We start from the raw sequence: 25,449 nt of genomic DNA, 5'->3' as shown, positions 1-25,449 counted from the left end.
TCGAGACGGATTTGTAGCCGTTACGATGCGTAGGCACTGTCCTAGAATAGAAATCACTAGATCACCTACATCTATGTTTTAATCACATTCTTAGTTTTAAATGTACACCTTAATCGTTTCACAAAAAAAGCTTTAATTGTTTGACACTATTTTAAAGGCGTTATTTACAATATGCAGCACTTTCTTGGTGTTTTTCACCACATAAACTATATTAGAAGACACTTAAATTAAAAGATATTTTGTTTGTGTTACGCCTTGAATATTCATAATTATTTTAGAACTTCTAAGACCCGATTGTTTCATGTATGTTACAGCTATAGCGGTGAGTAAATCCTTTGTTTTTGAGGATCGAGTGTTACCATAGCCTTAGGTTTGGTTGTTTCAACGTTCGCAACCATTTAAATTTTACAAGATTTGGGCGATCTCTGATAAGCGCTGTTATTGAGTCCATTTCAACGCTTGATTAAATTTAAAACAGTCACGTTCTAATGCTTGAGAGCTGATCACAATTTTATCAAAAGCGAAAAAGGGCCGAGAATCAGGGGTAAATGAGGACCATTTAAATTCGGAAAAGCGCTAATAGAATTTGACGTTAAAATTGGGGCTCAAACAACCCAACCTTACCATATATTATGGTCGTTCAAGAATCAAACACTTGGAACCGTCCAAGTTTACAGTCTTATATATTGGACCGGAAGTTTATTACATAGCTATTTCACAAATGAAACAACCTGAACTAACCCTCTCATTCTAGTAAAACTGTGCCACACTCATATTATGTGACATTATCTCTAACGAAAGATTTGATCAAATTTATGAGCCAAAGTTATTTACCAGTTTTACGAGATTGTTCATAAAAATGATTTTATCACGCATTTGTGAAAAAGTTCATTTTAACAATTATGTACAGGATACACCAAAAATACTTGAAAGTAACTAAATCTTCAAGTATCGGGTGTTCTTAGTGCATCCAACCCATAGATATTAAAAACAAGGGGAGATATTTCATTTCTCGATCTACGTCCAAGCTGTAAGGTCTATCAAAGCGGTGAAGCCAATGAAAAAAGGAGAAACATATTCATAATATATCGAGTCGTTAATTTGAGTCGTATTCGCATGACTCATTTTACTCTTTTATAGCGCCATTCAAATAATTATTACATTTCAGAGTCGCAAACGGCGGTTGAACTTGGTCATTTGTACCTATTAACTACCTAGCAATTTATTTTTCTCCTGCGTGCGTGCCGGTACCAAGAAACGTACAATCATTCATACGCTTACGCTGGGCCATGGGCCAATGAGCCATGGTTCAATTGAGCCGTCTTTCAATTGAGCCGTGGTTCAATTGAGCCGTCGTTCAATTGAGCCGTCGTTCAATTGAGCCTTCGTTCAATTGAGGCTTCGTTCAATTGAGCCGTCGTTCAATTGAGCCTTCGTTCAATTGAGGCTTCGTTCAATTGAGGCTTCGTTTAATTGAGCCGTCGTTCAATTGAGCTGTCATTCAATTGAGCCGTCGTTTAATTGATTCTACTGTAAGCTATTCGCTGTGACCTATCGCTACTTCATTCTTATAATGGTTCATGGCCCATTCCCCTTGTATATATTACCAATGATCCGATGTGCTTATTGAATTTCTTACTTTTTGTATCCATACTCGAATCAAAAAGAACACTATTTCTTTATATTTCCATCCGAACTGATTAACACTTCATCATGTATCAAAGAGTATTTGTAAATATGTAGACAAGATTCTAAACTTGTTGTAAACTAACTTTTAAGCAAACCGCACTATCAAATACTGTATTAAGTTCTGGATATTATTTACCTAACTATGAAAACTTATAATTAAAACATGCATCATAATTTTTGTCCCATAATTTGACTGATCTGTTAATATTTAATTTTAAGTTTTTTGTTTTATATATTCAATAATATTATTGTTCAACTTAAAGAATTTTTATTAATTTATGACCAAGTTCTGCTGTGTAATATTGTTATTACGTTATACAGCAATTTCGCCTTCTAAAGGTATCACCAAATGGTGGTGAGGGCAAATACAGACTTATGATTAAAAGCATTTTGATTTTATTTTTATTACCTATGCCATTACTGATTTCCGAGTGAAATATCAAAAATTATTAATGGTTTAAAGTTTTCCTCAATTACTGCATTGCTTAAATTTGACTAAGGGATGTTAAGTTAAGATTAATAAATGATTATTTATTATTTAATAAATAGTAATTAATTAATAATTTGGATGACTCTGGAGTTTCCTTTTCATGCAATATTATTTTACCAACTTGTATTTTTGTTCATTTATTAAATTTATTTTTATTTTTTTTTATTTCCAATTGTTCTCAAAGATTGAGTTTACGGCCTTCATTTTAAATATGTAACGGAGTTGGCTTATTATTATCATCGAGTGAGTGATTTTTATCTAGGAGGTGTTTTCTTATAATTGAAAATTGAATAATAATATTTTTGAATGAAATAAACTTAATAACAATAAATACAAAAAATGTTGTTTGAATTTGGTAGACATTTTCGTGCGTTTCATACGTCTCTAGGGTCGAATATAGAGTTTCCAATGTTATACCTCACCTATCACTTGGGCTCTTTTGTTTGTATGAATACGCCGACCTATTGAAGTACGACAATTCCTTTGTTAAGTAATAATAAACTATTATCTGCGCTTGTTATCACCCCGTCCGTTGATCCCTTGACTGTTCATCCCTCGGACAGTTGAACCCCCGAACATTTGATCTCTCATTCAGTTGATCCCTCTAAAAATAATCCTCTTGTCTTGAAGTTAATTATTTATATTCGTTAGTACTAGCATCCACCCAACCTAATCTAAAATTAAACTAACATGTTAAAAACAACAATAAACATAATTTACGTATAGCAACTTGTAAAAGAAATAATATGTAATTTCAACATAAAAAAATTTCATTGATATTTTAGGAAAATAAGTAGTATTTTCTTAGAAATTTGCTCCCAACCCATCTAAAATATAATATAATATATTTATAACATTAGGATAATGATAAATGCCGATAAATATTGAAAAAACTTAATCGGGGATCAATAAGGAAGTTGAGTAAAAAATATTTTGACTTATAAAAAATATGTTCATGTAGATCAAAAAATATCGATTCTAAATATATAAATATATTTCTATATTATTATTCTTAGAATTAGTTAAACGTTCTTGAAAAAGCATTCAATAGCAATAGACTGTATACGCTCCACGATTGGTCGAAAGAATTCTGACGTCACATGTGTCGTGATTGTACGTACAACAGATCACCTATGGTGCATCTCTTTCTATTACATGAGAGATGGTTGGTTTAGATGAGAGAGGTGTATAGGCCAAAGGTTTATTTGGGTTTGTCAAATATATGTACGTATTTGTTGTTATTATTATATGAAATGGATTTCTAAAGATACATATTCGGATAGTGCTTTATAATAATATGTTGTTTATTGCATAACTTAGAAGTTTTTATTATTATACATGTCACATAGCATGTGATACACTTCAGGCCGCCGGCCGCCCAGAAAAGTCAAACAGTGAACTGGGCTGTAAACCGTTATTTTACTATTGGTCTTTACTTTTCTGCGCGGTGGTCCTGAATTCGCGCGGGGAACGTCAACAAGTAGCGACGGCAATACCGTACAAGTACCGTACCGGGCGAGAAAAGCAAATATTCTAACTTAAAATATTAATTTAACTATGAAATCTTAATCAATTTTCTTTTTTTTAATAACATCAATTCTAATAGACGGTTAACATTGGTAAAAAAATTACTGGAATTCCTTGTTGAAGAATTACAAATTTTTAGATACAAAATGCTTATGCGACGTGGTTTTCAGAGTTCGAATGACGTCACACCACACCCCGCCTGTTACCGCTCGGATTCCGCTCGTTTTGGCGGGCTTAATAAAATTTAAACTTTGAGAATTAATTTAATTATGAAAAAAAAAATTAAAAAAAAAAAATACCAGTATTTAAGTTTGAATGCGAACATTGATAAAAAAAAATAAAAAAAATGGACTCAACTTCCTTATTGTCAGAGGGATCAACTGGCAGAAGGACCAACTGTCAGAGGATCAACTGTAAGGGGTTCAAGTTTCGTGTCCCAATGTAAACCTGGGTTTAAGTGATTCGTAGTGTTGTGTAATCAGTTTGCAATTAAATATGAACGAAATGATTTGGACAGAGTGTTTAGAATTTTTTTTCACTACTCCATCGCAAATTAACTGATTTACAATGTATTTTTTTGTTTTTTTTTTTAAATTGTACAATGTTTCCACGAAGTAATTAATTTTAAATTAAAATCACTTTTAGAAGCTGTAAGTTAAGTGTACCTATGTATAAATGCATATTTCACCTCACTGCTGTACATTGTGACTAGTCTAAGATACATTCGAAATAAGTATAAAATATTTTTCTTCAAACATCAAACCCAATTTTCCCTATGTAAGAAATAATCATTTTTCTACCTTGTGAAAAACATCTTTAAACATTTGTTATTGACGTTCTACTATTGCCATTTATTGCACGTTTTTTTCCCATTAAATATAATATATCACTCAAGAAAAGTTTTTTATTAAAGAAAACAAACGATTTTTCTCTTTCGTTTTTTTCGAAATACATGTAATAAATTATTATATACTCAAAAAATAGAGTTTTTAGGTCGTAAAAAAATTGTTTTTTTTTATACCTTCTTTACGTTCCGAGATGAATAGGTGCAGTTTTTACATCCTCAAAGGAATACCTTTTATTTGTTCTCGAAGGAACATCCTGTTGATTTTACCAAAAATGAATACTTTGTTTTTCTCCTCAAAGAAAAACCCTCGGATCTATTCTCAAATGAACACCTTGTTACTAAATGAATACTGAATTTATGTTACCGAATGAATGTTGTGTTTTTAAAAACCTTTCATTTATTCTCAAATTAATACCTTGTTACTAAATGAATACTGTGTTTATGTTATCAAATAAATACTGTGTTTTGTACTCACAGGAAAAACCTTTAATTTGTTGTCAAAGAAACACCTTGCTACCAAATGAATATTGTGTTTATATTACCAAATGAATATTGCGTTTTGTCACCAAAAAAAAAACCTTCAATTTTTTGTCAAAGGAACACCTTGTTACCAAATGAATATTGTATTTATGTTACCAAATGAATATTGCGTTTTGTCCTCAAAGGAAAAACCTTCAATTTCATGTCAAAGAAGCACCTTATTACCAAATTAATGCTGTGTTTTTGTCATCAAAAGAAAACCCTTTAGTTTGATCTCAAAGGAACACCTTGTTACCAAATTAATATTTTTTTTATGTTACAAAATGAATACTGCGTTTAGTCCTCAAAGGAAAAACCTTCAATTTTTTTGTCGAAGCCACACCTTGTTACCAAATGAATATAGTGTTTTTGTCCTCAAAGGAAAACCCTCGTTAATATCTTCAAAGAATACCCTGTTAGTGTTGTAAACTTATTATTACTAACCTTAAAATGTTATCTAAAATAACAACTTTTTCTAACAAGTTGCATCACCAGTTGGTCGATCAATAGTACAAATATATATTTTCAATCCATTTGTCCAACGTACGTGATGCTTCGCTAAAACGTTGATATATATCATTTGAATTATGTAAAGAATAGAATGTGTATAGGCAGATAATATTTTATTTATACTTACCTGGCAGGATCCTCCATCCTCCCATGAGTCGGTAAGAAATTGACATAAACGGAGTGCTGTAAAAAGTTATGCAGATAATTCTGACTTTGAATAGCGCTCCAGACCGTTACCTTACTTTAATTTTCTGCCTTAGAGTCTTACAGGACTCGATTTATCTCAATTCCTTAAGACATTCCCATGGGACGACCGCCTTAGATTACAATATTAATTTATTAAAAGATTACAATTTTATTGTCCTGAAAGTAATTTCGTAATCTTTCTATGACCTCAAAATAACTTTTTTTTAATATTCTTACAGGAATGCATTTTTTATGTCCTCAGCAAAATGTATATATGTATTCAGTCTTTAAAAGAAATACATGCTTATGTTCTCAATTGAATACAGTCTTTATGTCTCTAAAAATATTCTTAATGATCAATGAAGTAAATGTATTATGTAGGTATGTGTTGTATATATTTATATTGTTTGAAACAAAAATTGTATATGTGTATTTTAGAATCCTTCAAATGCAATCTTTCACATTTCCTGAAATAGCTTTATGTCTATAACATTATGTTTATTTATATAAGAAGTTTTAATTAATATATCTAGGTTAACTTTTCTTATGAAAAGAATAATTGCAAAATACTTTACAAATAAAATAAAATACATAAAGTTAAAATTACATTGCATTATTATAGACCAATCATAGATATCTTAAACTATTACGGTAAGCCTATTTATTGTTAAATAACGATAATTAACTACTTTGTATAAATGTTTCTAAAAAATACTCTTTGTAGTTTTATGCAACAAGAAATAATGCTTTAAACTGCACCCTTGAATTAAAATATTGTAGAAAAATCTGAATAATAACAATTTAATGTATGTAGTTATAAGTTATTATTTTAAATATGTATGAATGTACACCTATTTGAAATAATTACTGTGTAATATAAAATGATTTCAGATTCAAATAATATTAAGGGTAAACGTAACGCACGCCTTCACAGATGGCGATAATGTAATGTGACAAGTCAAAATATTTCACCAAAAAATGTAGATATAATATGTCTCAACGCCATCTAGTGGGAAATTCAGCACTAACAAAGCCTTTCCTACAAAAATAAAGTGGTTGCTTACAGTTGAAAAAAATTTAATAAGCAGTAATTGTCGATTGAAGTACCAGTACATATTTAATTATTTGGCGTGCTGGAGATAAGCCGACTCAGTGGTCTAGAGCATTTGACCGGACATCAGAAAGCGCGGGTTCAATTCCCGTCGGCGGCATTTATTTTTACTCGGGAGATGTTTTCAATTTGTATTGATATTTCAGGCGACTAATTATTTCTTATAATAATTGGTTAATGTAATTATTTTATTAGAATTCCCTTTTTGTAAGTTATGCTTCAAAATCAACACATACGAAAATGTATGAATAAATAGATGTTCTGATGAAAACTCAATTTTTCCAAAGGCATAAAATGCAAAATCACAATTCAATCCAATATTGTATTTGTTTGCATTTCTTGAGGGAATTGAGTTAATAAATAAACAAAACTATGCATTCATATTTTAAAGCAACTTGCAAAAAGTGCATTTTAATAAAATAATGCCATAATGAACGCGTAGATTTTAACTTATGTTACACTTACCAATAAATTCATGTTTCAACGGAATGAATTTCAATAGTAGCTTTTAAATATTTTTCTTCATTTCACATATCCTGAGTTTTTCCTCCGGCCCCTTTGATCTTCTGGGATGGTGTGTGGGTGGTATTTAAAATTAAGGCGATGCACTACGTAGTGTAATATTTTAAATCGAGCCGCTATCAATAACACCCCTTACGTAGATGGCGATAAAGTTTAAATTCCCGCTTAACACCATCCGCCTGTTTTGATTTATGCAGGAAAAAAACATGGCCAAAAAGTGACTTTTATTTTATTCTTTTGATGTTCAGGCATAAATATTAAAATTTTTTTCGATAATTTTATGAATAACTTAATTTGCCACAATATACAATAAAATCATAACCGAAAATGGATTCGTAAGTAGGAGATTTTGAACTTTAAAGCAGTTTTCATAAAAATACACATTAACTCCTTAGGCCTCTGGCATATTCTAACAGAAGATCGGAGTATTTCCGCGTTGCACTAAAATTCAAATAGATAATTTTCAATGTTTTCTAAAACTAAAATTATTTTTGAAATATGATAAAATACGATTACATATTTTATTATTAGAAAAAAGTATATAGTTTTTGAAATATTAAAATTTTTATTGCAAATATAAAAAAAATTAAAATTGGCTCATCCAAACACTGAACTAAACTTACGGATAGCGAAAAACAGAAATTTTATCAGACAAATATAATATAAATATCACTGTCAACACTCTCATATAATTTTTTCATGTCTCGTCAATACCCCTTACCTCATTTTTTTATGTCACGTCAATACTCTCACGTCATTTTTTTCATATCACATTAATAAAAAAACACAAAAAAAATTCATTCACCTCATTATTTTCATGTCACGTCAATACTATCACCTCATTTTTTTCACGTCTCGTCAATACTCTCACCTCATTTTTTTCACGTCTCGTCAATACTCTTACCTCATTTTTTTCATGTCACGTCAATACTCTCACCTCATTTTTTTTCATTTCACGTCAATACTCTCACCTCATTTTTTTCATGTCACGTCAATACTCTCACCTCATTTTTTTCATGTCATGTCAATACTGTCACCTAATTTTTTCTCATGTCATGTCAATACTGTAGCCTCATTTTTTTTCATGTCACATTAATAAAAAAACACAATTACAATTCATTCACTTTTCATTTTTTTCTAAAATTGTGGTCGGATTTCTTCTGTGGTTAACTTCTAGATTTGAATGTAAAGCAAGTGGGAAACGATGTCAGGCAAGTGTGAGGGAGGCAGATCGTGTTAAATATTCTATAACCAAAGGGTTTTAAGTCATTGGTATCCATCCAATTAAACATAATTTATGGAAGGCATTTGAAGTTTTCTTCATTGTTCTATGGTGGGTATCTTGTTTTTGTGAATCGTTTAAAATGGCATTCTTGATAAAACGATATAACGTTAACTACACGAATAGGGATGGCAAAACGTTTTAAATTTTGTTTTTATGTGCAACTATGAATTAAAACCGTAACCTTACAATATCTTAGGTATATGAAAATTGTTGTGTCTCCGAGGTTTTCTCACAAACTATCAGATTAAATAAAACTCCGGCTTCATCGAAACACTTGGACTTTGTAATTTGACTTTGACTTTGAATTTGAAAGACTTACAATGGGTTCTTATTTCTTAGTTAGCAAGCGGTTGGAATAATCTGAGGTTTCCCAACCTTGAGATTCCCCCTCATTATACCATCGGTCTCTACAATACTCGAGATCTAACGCCATCTATGGGTAACCTAATATACTACGAAGAGTGTCATTTTCGGGTTAAAATCATGGAAATCACAAAAATATTGTTATCAACTAAACTATGTATATTTCTTATTCTAAAAGTATGCCAGCAAATGCGTGGAAATATGGGTCATTCCGCCGTTTCGTTCAAATCGCATGTTCTTGCAAAAAAGTCATATGAAAAATAATGTTTTTCAAGAAAGTTTTATTGGAAAATGTAGTTATTTAAAAAAGGAAAAAGTAGTATTTACCGGATTAGGCATTTGTTACTTAATAACTTTATGGTATACAAAAAACATGCTAAAATCTCATTACCTTCCCCGTGTAAATGAGGGACCGGTAAATTGATCAATAAATAAGAACATTTTACACTAGTAAAATCACTACATTCATTAATCGACCTGAATGTACAACTAATTTTGCATATTTATTGGTGTTTAATTTATTTTTAAAGTTACTGTATCATAGAAAGAATTGAGATTTTGTTTTTGTCCAGAAAAAATCGCTGTCGTCTTCCGCCAAAGCGGTAATTAAAATTGTGACCGTGTTTGTCACTGTTCGTCAGCTGTACCCCACCCCGCGCCTCCGTTACTAATCAATGTACCGCTATATCTGGACGGGGGAGAACGTGCGTCGCTGAATAAAGAAATATCTGCGATCTCCGTGCTCGAAAACGACTTTGTCACCGACCAGGCATCATTACCTTCCAGCATTTTTTAAAGTAAGTACATGTTTTAAAAATTCGAATCATGAACCTATAAACTATAATTAGTCGGACTATTTTTTATTGAAACATAAAGATTTGTAATGTCATTATTAAGCAAGTTATTAAGGAAAGATTGTCAAAACCTCATTACCCTCCGTCTCATTACCTTCCGTATCGTAAAATTTTTTGCCGGATGGTAATTTAGAGGTGTGGAGGGTAATGATAAATTTGTAAGGGTTATTTTTACGTGCATCTGGGACCATGTTTGGGGGTTCATAAAAGTTAATATTATCAATAAAAGCAGTTTCTTGCGTTCTAGCGTCGGACAATTTCAGTTTTGGTGAAATACATATTTTCGTTTTATCTATTTACTGATATGGAAAAACAATCTGTTAAAATTTACCCTGCGAATTTTTATTTGAAAATCGATTTTTTTATTCAATGATATAATGACGGAGAATTTAATAACAGCACAAACATTAACTACTATGAGTGGACAATAGAAAAACAAACCTACAGGGGAAAGGATGGAATCCAGAAAATGAAAACCATAACAACTAAAAAGAAGCTCGAGGACAACCCTCGTAAAATAATCGAAAAGTTAGATGCCACCATGGATGTTTTCTTAAAACACACACGAAACATCGTAATGCAGTACTCCGCTATCAGAGAATTGAAAGATAATCTGATAGACACGGAGGTTCTCATACATGTTGATTTTAGCGAGAACTATTGGTTGAAATACCATGAAGAAATTCAGTCCTTTCATTTTGGTGGCAGCCGAGGACAAGTCTCTCTTCATACAGGAGTACTTTACTATGTAGACAGCCAGACGGGTAGATGTCACAGTTGACATGAATATTGAAAACTTAAGCCTACAAATTGACTCGCCTACTATTTTCAATAATATTGATGACAATATGCTATTGAGCGAATTCGACGGCTCCATGTTTTTGGACGATACTATTGCTTCAACGCCAGAGCCTGCTAAAACTATAGAAAAGAAATGTAAAGTGAAAATACTCTCAAACGTCCCGTTCGACTATCAGCATTATTCCCTTTATAAAAATAGTACGCAAGAATTCAATCCTTTCGATCAATGTGAGTTCGAGAAGTTCATCCGATCCCTAAGAGTAGAATATCCTGATTTCGATGAATCAAAACAGCAGTCCCCCAAAACTGTGGAACTCCCACACATGGACATTGACGAGGAAACCAACAAAGAGGATAAGGAGGCGCCATTCAAATACTACTTAGATGACTGGATAATGGTTCAATATAAAATAACTAACACGACACATCATTTCATTGGGAAAATTATTGGAAAACATGAGTACACACTAGAGTACAAAGTAATTTTTTTGAAAAAAGCTCAAGGGAATTCCAAAAAATTTGTCTGGCCAACAATTAGTGACGACGATTTCATTTTGGAATCACAAATTCTTCAGCGCTTGCAAGATCCAGATGAGAATGAAAGAGGACAATTCACTTTCAAAAATTTGCCGAACTTTGATTTGAAATAGTTTTCCAGCAAAAACTTTCACAAGAATGATCTCAAGTTCCTTAAATATTATGTTCCTATTTAGATGTAAGACCTTTATCTTGTACTTATTAGTTACATATGTTGTGTTTGTTTTAAGTATCTCTGATTTTATTTTAAACTGCATTTCAATTGACTTCTGATTTTTTCTTATTTTTAATTTATTATTTTTATTATTTCTATTTTTCAAATATTACAATGTTTGCTTAGAAATGTGAAAATTTTGTATTTCTTGTGTACAAACCTACTTATAAAACGTAATTATAAAGAATTTGACTATTCCTTATAATTTCTGGGTAAGTAGTATAATAGGAAAATTTTAGTTGTGTTGGGTTTGATGTTCCAGCTGCCTTTTCTTAATTTGTATTTTGATATTTTTTCCATTATTTTTTAACAATTCATACAGATATTGCAAAAGCATAAGTAAGCAGAACTGATTACGTATGAAAAAATGTATTTCTTGTCTCCAATGTTCAAAAGTCTGAATAAAGCATTTAGTTTTTCACTATAATAGGTTTTTCTTCTTTTTCCTAATCCGCTCACCACGTCAAATGATACTTAGCATGATTTGAAATCTATTTTATTATTCAATTTCTATTCAAATTTCATTATTCACAGACATTTTAAGAACCTTAAACATGTTCACTACCATCTATTAATATTTCATTACCAAACTTCATTACCATCCAAATTTTTAAATTACCATCCAACAGTTTTTCATTACCATCCACACCTTCATTACCTTCCATCAATTTTCTTCGAATCCAAGTGTCGCACAAAGGTGCCCTTTTCACTTTTATACATCTGATAGGTACGGGAACCCATTTCTATAAAAATATATAGTAAAAAGGCAAAAAAAATAAAATCCGCGGAAACAGGCAAATTTGAACGAAACGGCGGAATGACCCATATGCTACATTTTTACCTTTTAATATTACCTACCATGCATTTCGTGTATAATAATCATGTTCTTCATTGTGTTTGAAAATTATATTTTAATTGAAATCCATCATTTTGTGTAGGTACAATATTAATTTATGTTTAGTATGTAAATATGCGCTGTTTATAAGCCACGCTTTCACACACTTGAAAAATTATTTGTTCCAATAAACATAATTTCTCTTCATTTCTCTTTTATTTTAATGAACAACCCGAGAAATCCTGAAATAAATACTTTTAAACCCCACACCGGCGAGGTCAAGAGTGACGGGCCTATGAATATATCCCACCCACTGCGTCACAAGGCGATGGGTCTAGATACCAGTTGGAGAGGTCAAAGGTTCTCCCCAAACCAGCCTCTACCGATCTGGCACGCCACGTTGTTGGTGGGCAGCCGCATCCTGAACACATAATAAACCCGTGAACCAGTGCCAAATCAAACACTTGGAGTGGCCTATGGCAGGGGTGTTGGTTATCCAATGAACGGTTACCGGGGCGGCGGTACTCAAACCCGCCTCTCAAATTGAAATGAAAATTCTGTGGATTATTAAATTATTTGTTATTCTAGTTAAATTGATTATCGACACAGTGGTCTAACCTCAATTTAATGGCAAATATAAGGTATATATTGAAAATAAATCTACATAAAAATTATGTATATTCAAATAAAATCAATGTCCGTTTGTATGTGCCCTAGAGACACAAGAGCTGTAGGACCGATTTTGCAGAAAATTTAATAATTTGTTCTTATTAGTGTCAGGAGTGTTTAGAAGAGTAAGAGAATGATACTAAATGAGGTCGGAAGAAGTCGGGACGCCAGAGGAAGACAGGGCACGACCAAGTGAATCAAATACGTAAGTACGATAAAATGAGGCGTACGTGATGAACGAAAAAGGGGCTTAAGGAGAATGAATAACGTGGGAGTGAATGGTGAGAAGTCGGGGACGCCCGAGGAAGACGGCTTCACGATCAATTCACGACCGGTCGGTGGCCGAGTTGACGCTTGGGTTCCACTCGGGGGTAGTGTGTTCAATTCCTCGGCTGGCTAAGTCCTCCATCACAACACAAGCAACATTTTCAGCTTACTGTGGTGGTAGTAGGAGATTTCAAATATTTTCAGGTTATTCGGAACCCGGGAATGTTTTTTTTTCTTTCAAAAAAAAAATTGAATCAGATAACTGAGTTTTGATTTATTAAATTATTATAACAACGCAGTGGTCTAAAGAGTGTTTTTATTCTCATAATAAACAATAAAGACTTGTTTATATGTACTCAGTAATGCACGTGTTATCAATTATGATAACCAAAGTTACTATCACCGTAACTAATTTATCAATTGGAATAATTTCACGCACACACAAGCAAAGTGCACCTGTACACAATGCAAGTTAAGACGAGACAATACCCTAAAATAATTCCAGAATCTTAACGACGTAAGTGAAGCAGCCGTGCACAAAAATATGAGACGCGCGTCCTTGGTAAAATGGATAGACCTGCGGTTGAATTTGCTTTATCAAATCTCTAACATAAAGTGGCAATCTTAACAAAATATGTGATGAAGTCGTGTAAACACAATATTAGGTTCGCGGCCCGGCCTGATGGAAGGACCTACGGTAGGGTTTGCCCTGGCAGGCCTAGAAAATCAATCTTTCTGCGGGGTTTATTTTCATTACTTCTGATGAACGTATTACCAAAATCTCAAATGTTTCGAGAAGGAGGCTTCGGCGAGTAACTAATTCATCGTCTAGAAAAGTAAAATATGTAGCTTACCGCTAATTTTATAGTTTTATAAAACGTAATATAAAATTTCTAAACCGTTTTACATAAAATATTAAGGTCCTGTTTGTACTAATCTTAAATATAAATGACTTACATCCACAGGGATCCCTCTAAAAACATTTGAGATTTTAGTTATACCTTCAACAGAAATAATTAAAATATGAGCGTCTAGCAAACCCCCCTTATTAGAGTCTTATGTTGCTTTATAATATGAGCGTCGAGCAAACCCACCGTTATTAGAGTCTTATGTCGTCTTACGAGTATAAGGTGAGCGTCGAGCAAAACCTCGTTATTAGTCTTATGTCGTTTTGCAATGTGAGCGTCGAGCGAACCCCCCGTTATTAGAGTTTTATAATTTGAGCGTCAAGAAAAACCTCGTTATTAGTCTTATGTCGCATTATAATGTGAGCATCGAGCAAACCCCCCGTTATTAGAATCTTATGTCGTCTTATAAGGTGAGCATCGAGCAACACCTCGTTATTAGTCTTATGTCGCTTTATAATGTAAGCGTCGAGCAAACTCCCTGTTATTAGAGTCTTATGTCGTCTTATAACGTGAGCGTCGAGCAAAAACTCGTTATTAGTCTTATGTCGCTTTATAATGTGAGCGTCGAGCAAACCCACCTTTATTAGAGTCTTATATCGTATCAAAAAGTGAGCGTCGAGCCAAACCTCGTTATTAGTCCTATGTCGCTTTTTATTGTGAGTGTCGAGCAAACCCCCCGTTATTAGAGTCTTATGTCGTCTTTAAAAGTGAGCTTCGAGCAAAACCTCGTTATTAGTCTTATGTCGCATTATAATGTAAGCGTCGAGCAAACTCCCCGTTATTAGAGTCTTATGTCGTCTTATAACGTGAGCGTCGAGCAAAACCTCGTTATTAGTCTTATGTCGCTTTATAATGTGAGCGTCAAGCAAACCCACCTTTATTAGAGTCTTATATCGTATCAAAAAGTGAGCGTCGAGCAAAACCTCGTTATTAGTCTTATGTCGCTTTATATTGTGAGTGTCGAGCAAACCCCCCGTTATTAGAGTCTTATGTCGTCTTAAAAAGTGAGCGTCGAGCAAAACCTCGTTATTAGTCTTATTTCGCTTTATAATGTGAGCGTCGAGCAAACCCCCCGTTATTAGAGTCTTATGTCGTCTTAAAAAGTGAGCGTCGAGCAAAACCTCGTTATTAGTATTATGTCGCTTTATAATGTGAGCGTCGAGCAAACCCCCCGTTATTAGAGTCTTATGTCGTATTATAAGGTGAGCGTCGAGCAAAACCTAGTTATTAGTCTTATGTCGCCTTAAGTGTTCATCACATGAAAGTACCGTAACTTTTCGCAACAAGAAAACTTGGCATCATAAATTTTACATAATAATTATGCATTTAGTACAGAAGTGGGAAAACTTCAATATTTACTTTATACGTAATTCACTCCAGAGGGCTGTATTATCGTTAAAAACATTGAAAATGGTTTCATTTCTAATTTTATATTTAGACAAAAGAATGATTAAATGTTCTTACAACAACGTAAAACGCTTAAAAACAAGCAATTTTTTTCTTTCTTTCACTTTTGTTTTCGGGAATAAATTAATGAATTAATGCAACTCTTGGAAACGGAAATTAATCCACTAAGATAGATCGGCAGATAAACTAGTTGTCGATGACAATCCAATCTATCAACTGTTGGTGGCAATCACGCACACACACACACAGGGATATTATACGAAATACGTGTTGGTTCTACCCGATCGACATTTGGCGAGGTTAGTAGAGTTAACAGTCAACTTCAGTTTCTCGGTAGAAAGGTCAACACTCAGTCAAACCAAGAAATTGTTTTTTTTTAGTTTTGGAAGATAATTTAAAATAAATGTATAGTAGTAAAAAAACGTTTAGGGGTTGATTTTTTAAAAATAATTTATTATTTAAATAATGAAAATCAAACAATAAATTTACATAATTAATTAAAATTCTTATATTATTTTATTCCAGGATGTGGGGATGTTAGTTCAATCCCACAAGTCCCATATAGATCTACATTTTTTTTGTACAGTGGATATGTATATATATATGAAAATATATGTATATATATATGAAAATCAAACAATAGATTTAAGTAATTAATTTAAATTCAAATTTTATCATATTTAAAAACACAGTTATAGTAAATTTTAAAAAATTGGGAGCAACACACAATCGAACAACAATCGATGTTTTCAATAGTCCCTGCTGTAGTCACGAACTATGTATTTGCACTGGCAATGGACTAAAACAGACAAACTTGGCCAAAGAAAGCCGAAGAAGTGCATAGTAAGTATATTTTCAGCAATATACTGGTGACGATTTATTAAAACCGTACTCCCTGTCCATGTATGCGTCATCCCATTCTTGATGCTGGGGAAGATTCTCTAAATTATATTTCAGGGTATAATTGTTTATGGTCTCATTTATCCAATCACTGAAATAAAACACATGGCCAAAGTTACCAATAGCTCCAGGATGACAACGCTGAGAAAAAATCGGTTTTCTCTGAAGAGATCTCACTTGTGGATCGTCGTAAGATGGAACTTTAGCTCCAAATCCTGTGACCCCTACTAATTTTCCTTTATACGTTAAAGGACCTCCAGAATCTCCGTGGCAAGGATTCGTATTTGTTCCCAGGGTGCAAATAAATGTGGGCGCTAGTAACATCGGGCATTGTACTCGCTTAAGCTCCGTAATTTTTAAATCTCTCGTGCAGTTATGATTGGCGTTTTTTGTCCATCCAAACCCGCTAACAGACATGACCCCGTAAAGCGGTACTTCTACATCTCCGATTGGAATTGGTTGCGCCAATTGGTCCAAGATCAGTGGAGCTTCAACCAATGCAACATCATAATTGGAATCTGTGGCTGATAGATCTTCATTGTGTTTTGGATGCGGGATAAACATTCTGATAGGAGCGATACGTCCTTGGTCCAGTCTGTTTCCAGTTGCATATCTCACTGCACATTTTAGCCCCTCGCCACAAACTGAAAGGCAATGAGCAACAGTAGCTATCCAGTTCGGTCGAATAATAGCCCCGCCGCAGTAGTGCCTAAACTTCTTGCTAAATATAGACACCTGGAAAAGGCCCACTTCTTGAGAGGCTAGCTTACCTCCGAGTATTCTGAGTTGTGGTTCTACGGCGACCACCCCACACAGAACTACTGCACAAAGGGCAGCTAACGACAAGATCTCACAACAGTGACGCATTATCTTAAACAAAATAATTACATTTTAATCGTGTGGTCTGATGGTTATGATTTAGGATTTTCAGGACTATTAGGTATATACAGGTATTATAGTGATTTATTTTGGGGGTATTTGCAGTGCTGTGATACTTCCTTCTTTAGTTTTCCATTTCAGATTACATTACAGAGTCCATCAACTGGACATCAACACATCTAACCTAAAGATGGACTCTCTATTGTTGTCTACTAAAGAAGGTAACGCAACACGGTATAATCACTCCAAAATAAATCACTTTAATTCTGGTGTGCTATTTATTATCTTTCATTTGAAATAAAAATGCTTAATTATCTCAGCATTGGGTTTTTTAGTGGTATATATATTTTTCTATCATTTTCTTTCTTTCCCCGTATTGGTGTTTATCTATCTCCATACGCTCTTTGGGTGTAAAGATAGGGTCATAGGCAGTATTATATTTATTGCCGGCGACTATGAGTTTCTCAGAACTGTAGTCCTCGGTTTGGGGAGCAACGTGTCCGAAGTATCTCAAAATTGGTTGTAGGCAGATAGTTGAAATATCATTGAAAAAACGTTAATACTAATAATTCTAAACCAATCATGAAAATAGAACAAGACACAGAAAAATAAAAAGATAACTAGGATCTCTGACAGGCGTCTTAAACCACTCGACCAATTGGACCTATAGATAGTTCAAAGTTTATGTTGGATTCGTTTTAGCCTACTTAAATGCTTTAATTCTCATGGTGAAGAAATTAAAACGAATTAAATAAATCTAAAAAAGCTATGCAAATCTCATATAGCCAATGGTTTGAACACTTTATTTAGATACGCACAAGGTGTCGTTAATATGAGTATAAAAATTGATGAAGACAAATATAAAACTTACGATAAAAATTTTACAATCCCTCAACCAAATAGTTCAAGCTCGTGGACAATACTAAATGAAAATATTTGTATATATGCTAAAGTAGACAATAACAAAAATTGCATTACAATTTGCATGAAGCCGGGTCTCCTGAAAAAAAAATGTTTTCAAAAGTTTAAGCAAATGTTTGAACAAACATGAATCATTGGAATGTAGCCAAACCAATTTGCTTTCCGAGACCGATAGAAACAAAAACATTCCTGTTTTCATACACAAATGAAGATGGACACGCCCGAATCTTTGTTTTTGTAGCATGTATTGAAAACCTTTTATTCGCAGTAGACTCGGCTTTATCATAACAATCTTGCACATGTTTATTGGCAATTTGATGGCAATTGGTTTCAACTGCAAGAGAGTAGATTAATGTTGTCGATAAAACCCTTTCAGACCTGGATCAAAACTGGCAGTGGTAAAAAATACTTGATAAGATATGTTTAAATATTTGAGTTGTTTTTATTATTTTAGAAGTTATTGCTGATTTTCATTTATTTACTGAAAAATTTTCTAATTCCTAATTTAAATGTGGGAGTGGAATATACTTTGATTATAGCCCTGGGGAAAGTCTACCATTCAGATTCGAAAAGTTACTTGAAATGGGTTTAGCCATGTTTAGAGACCAGATCTGAATTACCAGCAACTTTCCAACCTTCCTCTTCCCCATCTCTTTATTCTCCCCACTGCCATCGGTTCCACGATAACTCAACACAGTGACAATTCAACACAGTGACAATTCAACACAGTGACAATTCAACACACTTTTAAAAAGTGATATAAAGTCATTAGAAACGATGAAAAAAAATATTTAACCTAACCTAACCTACTAAACTCAGCTAAGAAAGTTTTTGTTTCATTACTTTCCATGACTTTATATAACTTTTTAAAGATGTGATGAATTGTCATTGTGATGATTTATCCGGTCACCCTCGTAAATATACCTCCCAAATACACAAACTCATCACCCTGCTCTGTTCAATATTAATCACTTTATATTTATAACGATATTAAACAGAAAAAATAAATATTGAACAGAAAAATTAGAACGTATTTTCTTACTCTCTCTTTTAAACACAATTATTTAGACTTACTATATATTAATCTTCAAATTATTCTTCATAATATTACGTTTCGTTCATCCTAGACACATAAAGATTTTCAGTACTGTTAGAAATAAGCACCGCATCATCAGCGTGCAACAGGTATTCGTTAGACAGATACATCATAAAATACTCGCAGTGTTAGTCGAAAAGACTAAGATCAGTAGTCAAGGGTCAAATTTGAGTACGTTTATGCTTTCCAGATATTACTATTTTTAAAAAATTATTATTGAAACAATGTGAATGAAATTCAAACAATGTAATCGAAATTTTATATTTGTGGATTAGAAAAACAGAGAAAATTTATAAAAGATTTGTGTTCAACAAAACATTGAAACTCGGTCGATATTTCAGACATCCTTGCAGTATCCATCGAACAGTGTATATTTACCCTGGTGGTAGACGTATTCGGGTTCTCTGAAACGTTGAACTAAGAAGGCGGAAAAAATGCTTCACGGTTTAATATAATTAACAATATACTGGAGACGATCTATTAAAACCGTATTCCCTGTCCAAGTACGCGTCATCCCATTCTTGATGCCTACGATTCTTTAAATCATACTTCAAAGAATAATAATTTATGGTCTCATTTATCCAATCTCTGAAATAATACACATATCCAAAGTTACCAACAGTTCCAGGATGACAGCGTTGAGAAAAGATCGGTTTTTTCTGAAGCGATCTCACTTGTGGATCGTCGTAAGATGGAACTGAAGCTCCAAATCCTGTGACCCGTACCAATTTTCCTTTATATGTCAATGGACCTCCTGAATCCCCGTGGCATGGATTCGTATTTGCTCCCAGGGTGCAAATAAATGTGGGCGCCAGTGACATCGGGCATTGCACTCGCTTAAGCTCCGTAATTTTTAAATTGCTCGTGCAGGTGTGATTAAGGTTTTTGATCCATCCAAACCCGCTTGTTTCCATGACACCATAAAGCGGAACGTCCACATCTCCGATTGGAATTGGTTGCACAAATTGGTCCAAGATCAGTGGAGCTTCGATCAACCCAATATCATAGTTAGAGCCTATTGCCAACGATAGATCATCTTTGTGTTTTGGATGTGCAATGAATATTCTGATAAGAGCGATACGTCCTTGATCCAGTGTGTTCTGAGTTGCGTATTTCACTGCACATTCGAGTCCCTCTCCGCACAACATGAAGCAATGAGCAGCGGTCGCTATCCAGTTTTGTCGAATTATAGCCCCGCCGCAGGAGTGTCTGAACTTCTTATTAAATATAGACACCTGGAATAGGCCCACTTTTTGCGGGGCTAGTTTGCCTCCTAGTATTCGGAGCTGTGGTTCTTCGGCGGACACCCCACACAAAGCTAATACTGCTGCTGCAGCTAACAGCAAGATCCCACAACAGTGTTGCATTTTCTAAAACAAAATAATTTCACCTTATATTTTTTTTTTTGTTATTTTTTATAGTGTTACCGTATGGTATTACAATTTTAAATCTGGAGAACATCTTTGGAATTATATATTTTTGTAGTATATTTCGGAATTAACATATTGAATACATAGTTACAAAATTCAAGTTAGGAACTGCGTGAATTCGTATGGTCATACTTTACAATCTTCATGTTAACGATATAATTTTTTTTATTATATAAAATCGTATTTCACGTTTTAACTCTTTATGGGATGAACGTCGGCAAAATAAAATGAATAGCCACTTTTTGGCGATGTTATCATTATTTCAAAATAAACATTACTATTTCTAAATAATAAATGTGTCAGAAACGCTAACCACATATTTACTTAATTTTTTACTCCAATTATAGAAAAATTGAGAGAACTCGATATTTTAAAAACACGTTCGTATTGTTAAGGGAATTTGTAAGAAAACTGAATATTAACTTTCGCCTCGTTCATTTAATAAATAATAAGAAATAGTTTTTCAAATTAAACCGATTGTTACGATAGAGGCGCGAAATGTGAATGATTTATTTTGGATATTGTGAGTATTTTATTAATGTAATCCAGATATTTAATATTTGAGACACAATGGAAAGAATTATTATTTCTCCTTCTACGAGTAACATCAAAAATATTTTTTTCCGAATTGAAGAAAAAAAGATAAAAACACTTTTATAAAATATGAACGCCCGGTCTTATATGACCCTGAAACGTTGGAGGAGTTAAAAACTTCAGTTGTTATCTAAGAATTAACACTATAAATCGAAAATGCCGTAGGTTTGTAATTACTGGGACATGCACACATACCAGGCAGATGTCATTAAAAATATGGATAAAAATAAATTGATGATGAGAAACTTACGATAATTTTTTATCCTCCACCAACCGAACCGCTCGGGCTCGTTGACAATACTAAACACAAATATTTATAATTGTGGTAAAGTAAACAAAAAATGCAATTTATCATAATATAACAAAGTAGCACGTGTTTATTGACGATTGGATGGCAATAATTGATTTCAACTACTGGAAAATCGATTGAATATGTTTTCGATTAAGAAATATTATAACAAGAGGTGATGTAGAATAATTCGTTAACAATTTAGTAAAAGTATTGAAAAATTAAATATTTTTAATATTGTTTCAAATTTATATTTTTTTTAAATATTTTCTAATTTATTGATTTATTTTATTTATTTAACGCCCTTAGGGCTTATACATGTAGGTACACTTTTGATGACAGACAATTTTGAAACATGAGAAAGAAATAATAAAAATAAAAAATTCATTAAAAAATAATATATGCAAGAAACAAAAATAAATAGAACTAGAACATAAATTTAAAAAATACAGCAATTTGATTAGTTTACAAAAATACAACTTCCGTTTAGGAATAGTGTTGAAATAAATCTTTTACGTGATCCACAAAATTCGCAAAGTTAATATTAAATAAATCGACATCACCTAAGTATTGGTTTCCTATAGTGTGAAACCGTTGTATTGGGGAGTTCGCAATGTAATTGTGCTTATGTGTGTTGCAGTGGAAAAGTGTATTTTGTCGTGTTGTTATTGTAGGTATTCGTAAGTTTATCAGTTGCAGAAGTTAGCAACGGCCAAATTTTAAGTCGTTTATTTTACGCCTGTCTTCCAATGTATTTATTTTTAGAGTGGAGTAATTATACTGTAGGTCTTCTAGTGGGATATTTAATTTAAAATTTATAAAACGTAGATTTTTTTTTTGTATTCGATAAATGCTATAAATGTGAATTTCGTAAGAGGGAGACCAAACTACTGAGTTATTTTCAATTATGTTTCTAACTCTTAATGGCTTGTATGGAGTTAAGGTTTTTAGTTGTTCTTAATACGAAGCCTGGTGTTTTCATGCCTTTGGTTACAATTTGGTGGATATGAAAAAAAATGCAAAAAGAATGCTATTTATCGTATATAAATTCTGTTGAACAAGGCATAAAAGTAAATGTAAAAGCTTTCTGGGCATACTCAAAATTGTTGCGTACTACCAATTGCATTCCTAAAGTAATGCACCTGGATTCTATATCTGCAGATAATGGACAACACATTGCCAATCTTTTCTCTAATTATTTCGCATCCGTTTTTAACTTAATCTAATCCCTTGTTATATACTGCCATGCCAAAAGTTTCACAAAACAACCAATTTAATCTTGGAAAAATCAATGTTAGCAAGGAAACCATTAAATCTTGTTTAGAAAAAAACGATTCATCCAAAGGCCCAAGACCTGATAAAATACCTCCCTTGTTTGTAAGATGTTGTTCCAGCGCGTTGATTAACCCACTTCTTTTAATATATAATGAATCATTATCTTCAGGAACTTTCCCAGACTTGTGGAAAAATGCACATATTATTCCAATACATAAATCTGGTAATAAATCTTTTGTGAAAAATTACCGACCAATCAGCATTTTATCTTGTTTTGCGAAAGTCTTTAAATCTATAATTTATATTTCTGTATTTTCACACTTTAAACCCCAATTATGCATTTATCAACATGGGTTTGTTCCCAACAGATCTACAAATTCAAATCTTCTTGACTTTTGTGATTATGTTTGTAATGCTTTTAATGAAAGAACTCAAGTAGATGCCATTTACACAGATTTTCAAAAGGCGTTTGATAAAGTTAACCATTCTATTCTACTACAGAAGCTTGATCGAATAGGTATTCACGGTGATCTTTTTAGATGGCTTAAGTCTTACTTAGAAAATATAACACCATTAGTACTTATTAATGGGTACGAATCACCTCCCATAATTGTAACATCAGGCGTACCCCAGGGGTCCAATCTTGGCCCTATGCTTTTCTTAATTTTTATTAACGATTTGGCCTCATGTTACGCTGTGATTTTGTTCTATTTGCCGATAATCTCAAGATTTACCGCAAAATTTCCACTGATTCTGATCATGTTAAGCTTCAAGAAGACCTTTACACACTAAATAGCTGGTGCATTCAAAACGATATGTTTTTAAATATTGAAAAATGTTATACTATTACTTTTACTCGTAACAGAAAACTAAAGGATTTTGCATATTCCATTAATAATGTACGATTAAATGCAGTCACCAATATAAGAGATCTAGGAATCACTCTTGATTCAAAGTTTATGTTTGATTTACACATAAATGATATTATAAGTAAATCAATGTAAATGATTGGATTCATTCATAGAATATCGAAACCATTTAAATACCCCCAATCCATTATAACATTATATCTCAAAATTGTGCTATAAAAATTATATTGATAAAATTGAAAATGATATTCGTGTAAACATAAAACATTTTTGGAATTACACCAATTCTCAAAAAAATAATAACTTGGGTATTCCTCCTTGTATGAACTTCAATGGGAAAATTGGTTGTAATGATGAAAACATTGTAAACTTATTCGCCGATTATGTTAAGTCTGTATATGAAGAGGATATACCTAGCAACGAAATTCCCCAATTCTCATCAAATCTTAGTCTGGATATATCTGAAATACGCATAGAAATTAATGATATCAAAAAGCATGTAAATTTGTTAGATGTTAGAAAAAATGCTGGACCTGATAATATTCCACCGGTGTTAATTAAGGAATGTTTAAACGGCCTAACTGTTCCTCTTTTCCTAATTTTTAATCAGTCTCTAGAAACAGGTTGTTTCCCTGATACATGGAAACACAGTTTTCTTACCCCTATTTTTAAAAAAGGGGACAAAACGGACATTACAAATTATAGACCGATATGTATCCAATCAGCGATACCCAAACTTTTTGAAAAAATTGTACTCTCTAAGATAACTTCCAACATACGAAAAATTATAACTTCCTACCAACATGGCTTTTGTTCAAATAAATCTACTTTAACTAATTTACTAATATACGAAAACTTCATATCCAATTCTTTAGCAAACAGATGCCAGGTTGACTCAATATACACTGATTTTAGCAAGGCCTTTGATAAGGTGTGTCACAAAATATTAATTAATAAATTAGCCACACTTGGAGTTTATGGTAGTTTATTAAATTGGTTTATTAGTTATTTGTCCAATAGAAGTCTTAGTGTGAAAATAAATGGCACAAATTCATACACATTTATAGCCACAAGTGGAGTGCCACAAGGCTCTCATTTAGGGCCCATTTTGTTTATTATATTCATAAATGACATTGTTGATATATTTACTAACATAAAAGTATTACTTTTTGCTGATGATTTGAAACTTTATAAAGAGATTAATAACATAAATGATTGCATTATATTACAAACTAATTTGAGAAATCTTTTTGAATGGTGCTCTATCAACAAACTTGCATTGAACATAAAGAAATGTCAGTTCATTAATTTTTACAGAATAAATAATCCAATATTTTTTCAATATACATTAAATGATAAAAACTTAAATTGCGTCAGTGAAATTATTGACCTAGGTATATTGTTCGATAGCAAACTAACTTTTGTGTATCATATTAATAACATTATCAATAAGGCTCTTAAGACTCTTGGATTTGTTTTGAGAATTTCAAAAGACTTCAATAATTTAGGCACATTTATCATGTTGTACAAAACCCTTGTTAGATGCCAACTAGAGTATAACTCTACATTATGGTCTCCCTTTTACAATATTCATTCCGATAATATTGAAAAGATTCAACATAAGTTCTTTTAGTATATAAACTATAAATTGCATA

The 25,449-nt window shown here is 32.6% G+C and overlaps 1 protein-coding gene across 1 annotated transcript; it reads right to left on the bottom strand.

The window, feature by feature from the left end:
* Positions 1–15,727: 15,727 nt before the first annotated feature.
* LOC149413538 (transmembrane protease serine 9-like) lies at positions 15,728–20,704 on the bottom strand. Its single transcript, XM_089644417.1, has 3 exons — positions 20,012–20,704; positions 16,619–17,311; positions 15,728–15,757 (listed from the first exon to the last, which is right to left on the bottom strand). Exons 1-3 carry the CDS (start codon positions 20,702–20,704, stop codon positions 15,728–15,730), a joined length of 1,416 nt encoding a protein of 471 aa, XP_089500543.1.
* Positions 20,705–25,449: the final 4,745 nt, after the last annotated feature.

The sequence above is a fragment of the Hesperophylax consimilis genome, chromosome 21, assembly GCF_061612785.1.
Source record: "Hesperophylax consimilis isolate HC1 chromosome 21, BYU_Hcon_1.0, whole genome shotgun sequence".
Classification (NCBI taxonomy): domain Eukaryota; kingdom Metazoa; phylum Arthropoda; class Insecta; order Trichoptera; family Limnephilidae; genus Hesperophylax; species Hesperophylax consimilis.
This window is presented reverse-complemented; position numbering and strand designations above follow the sequence as displayed.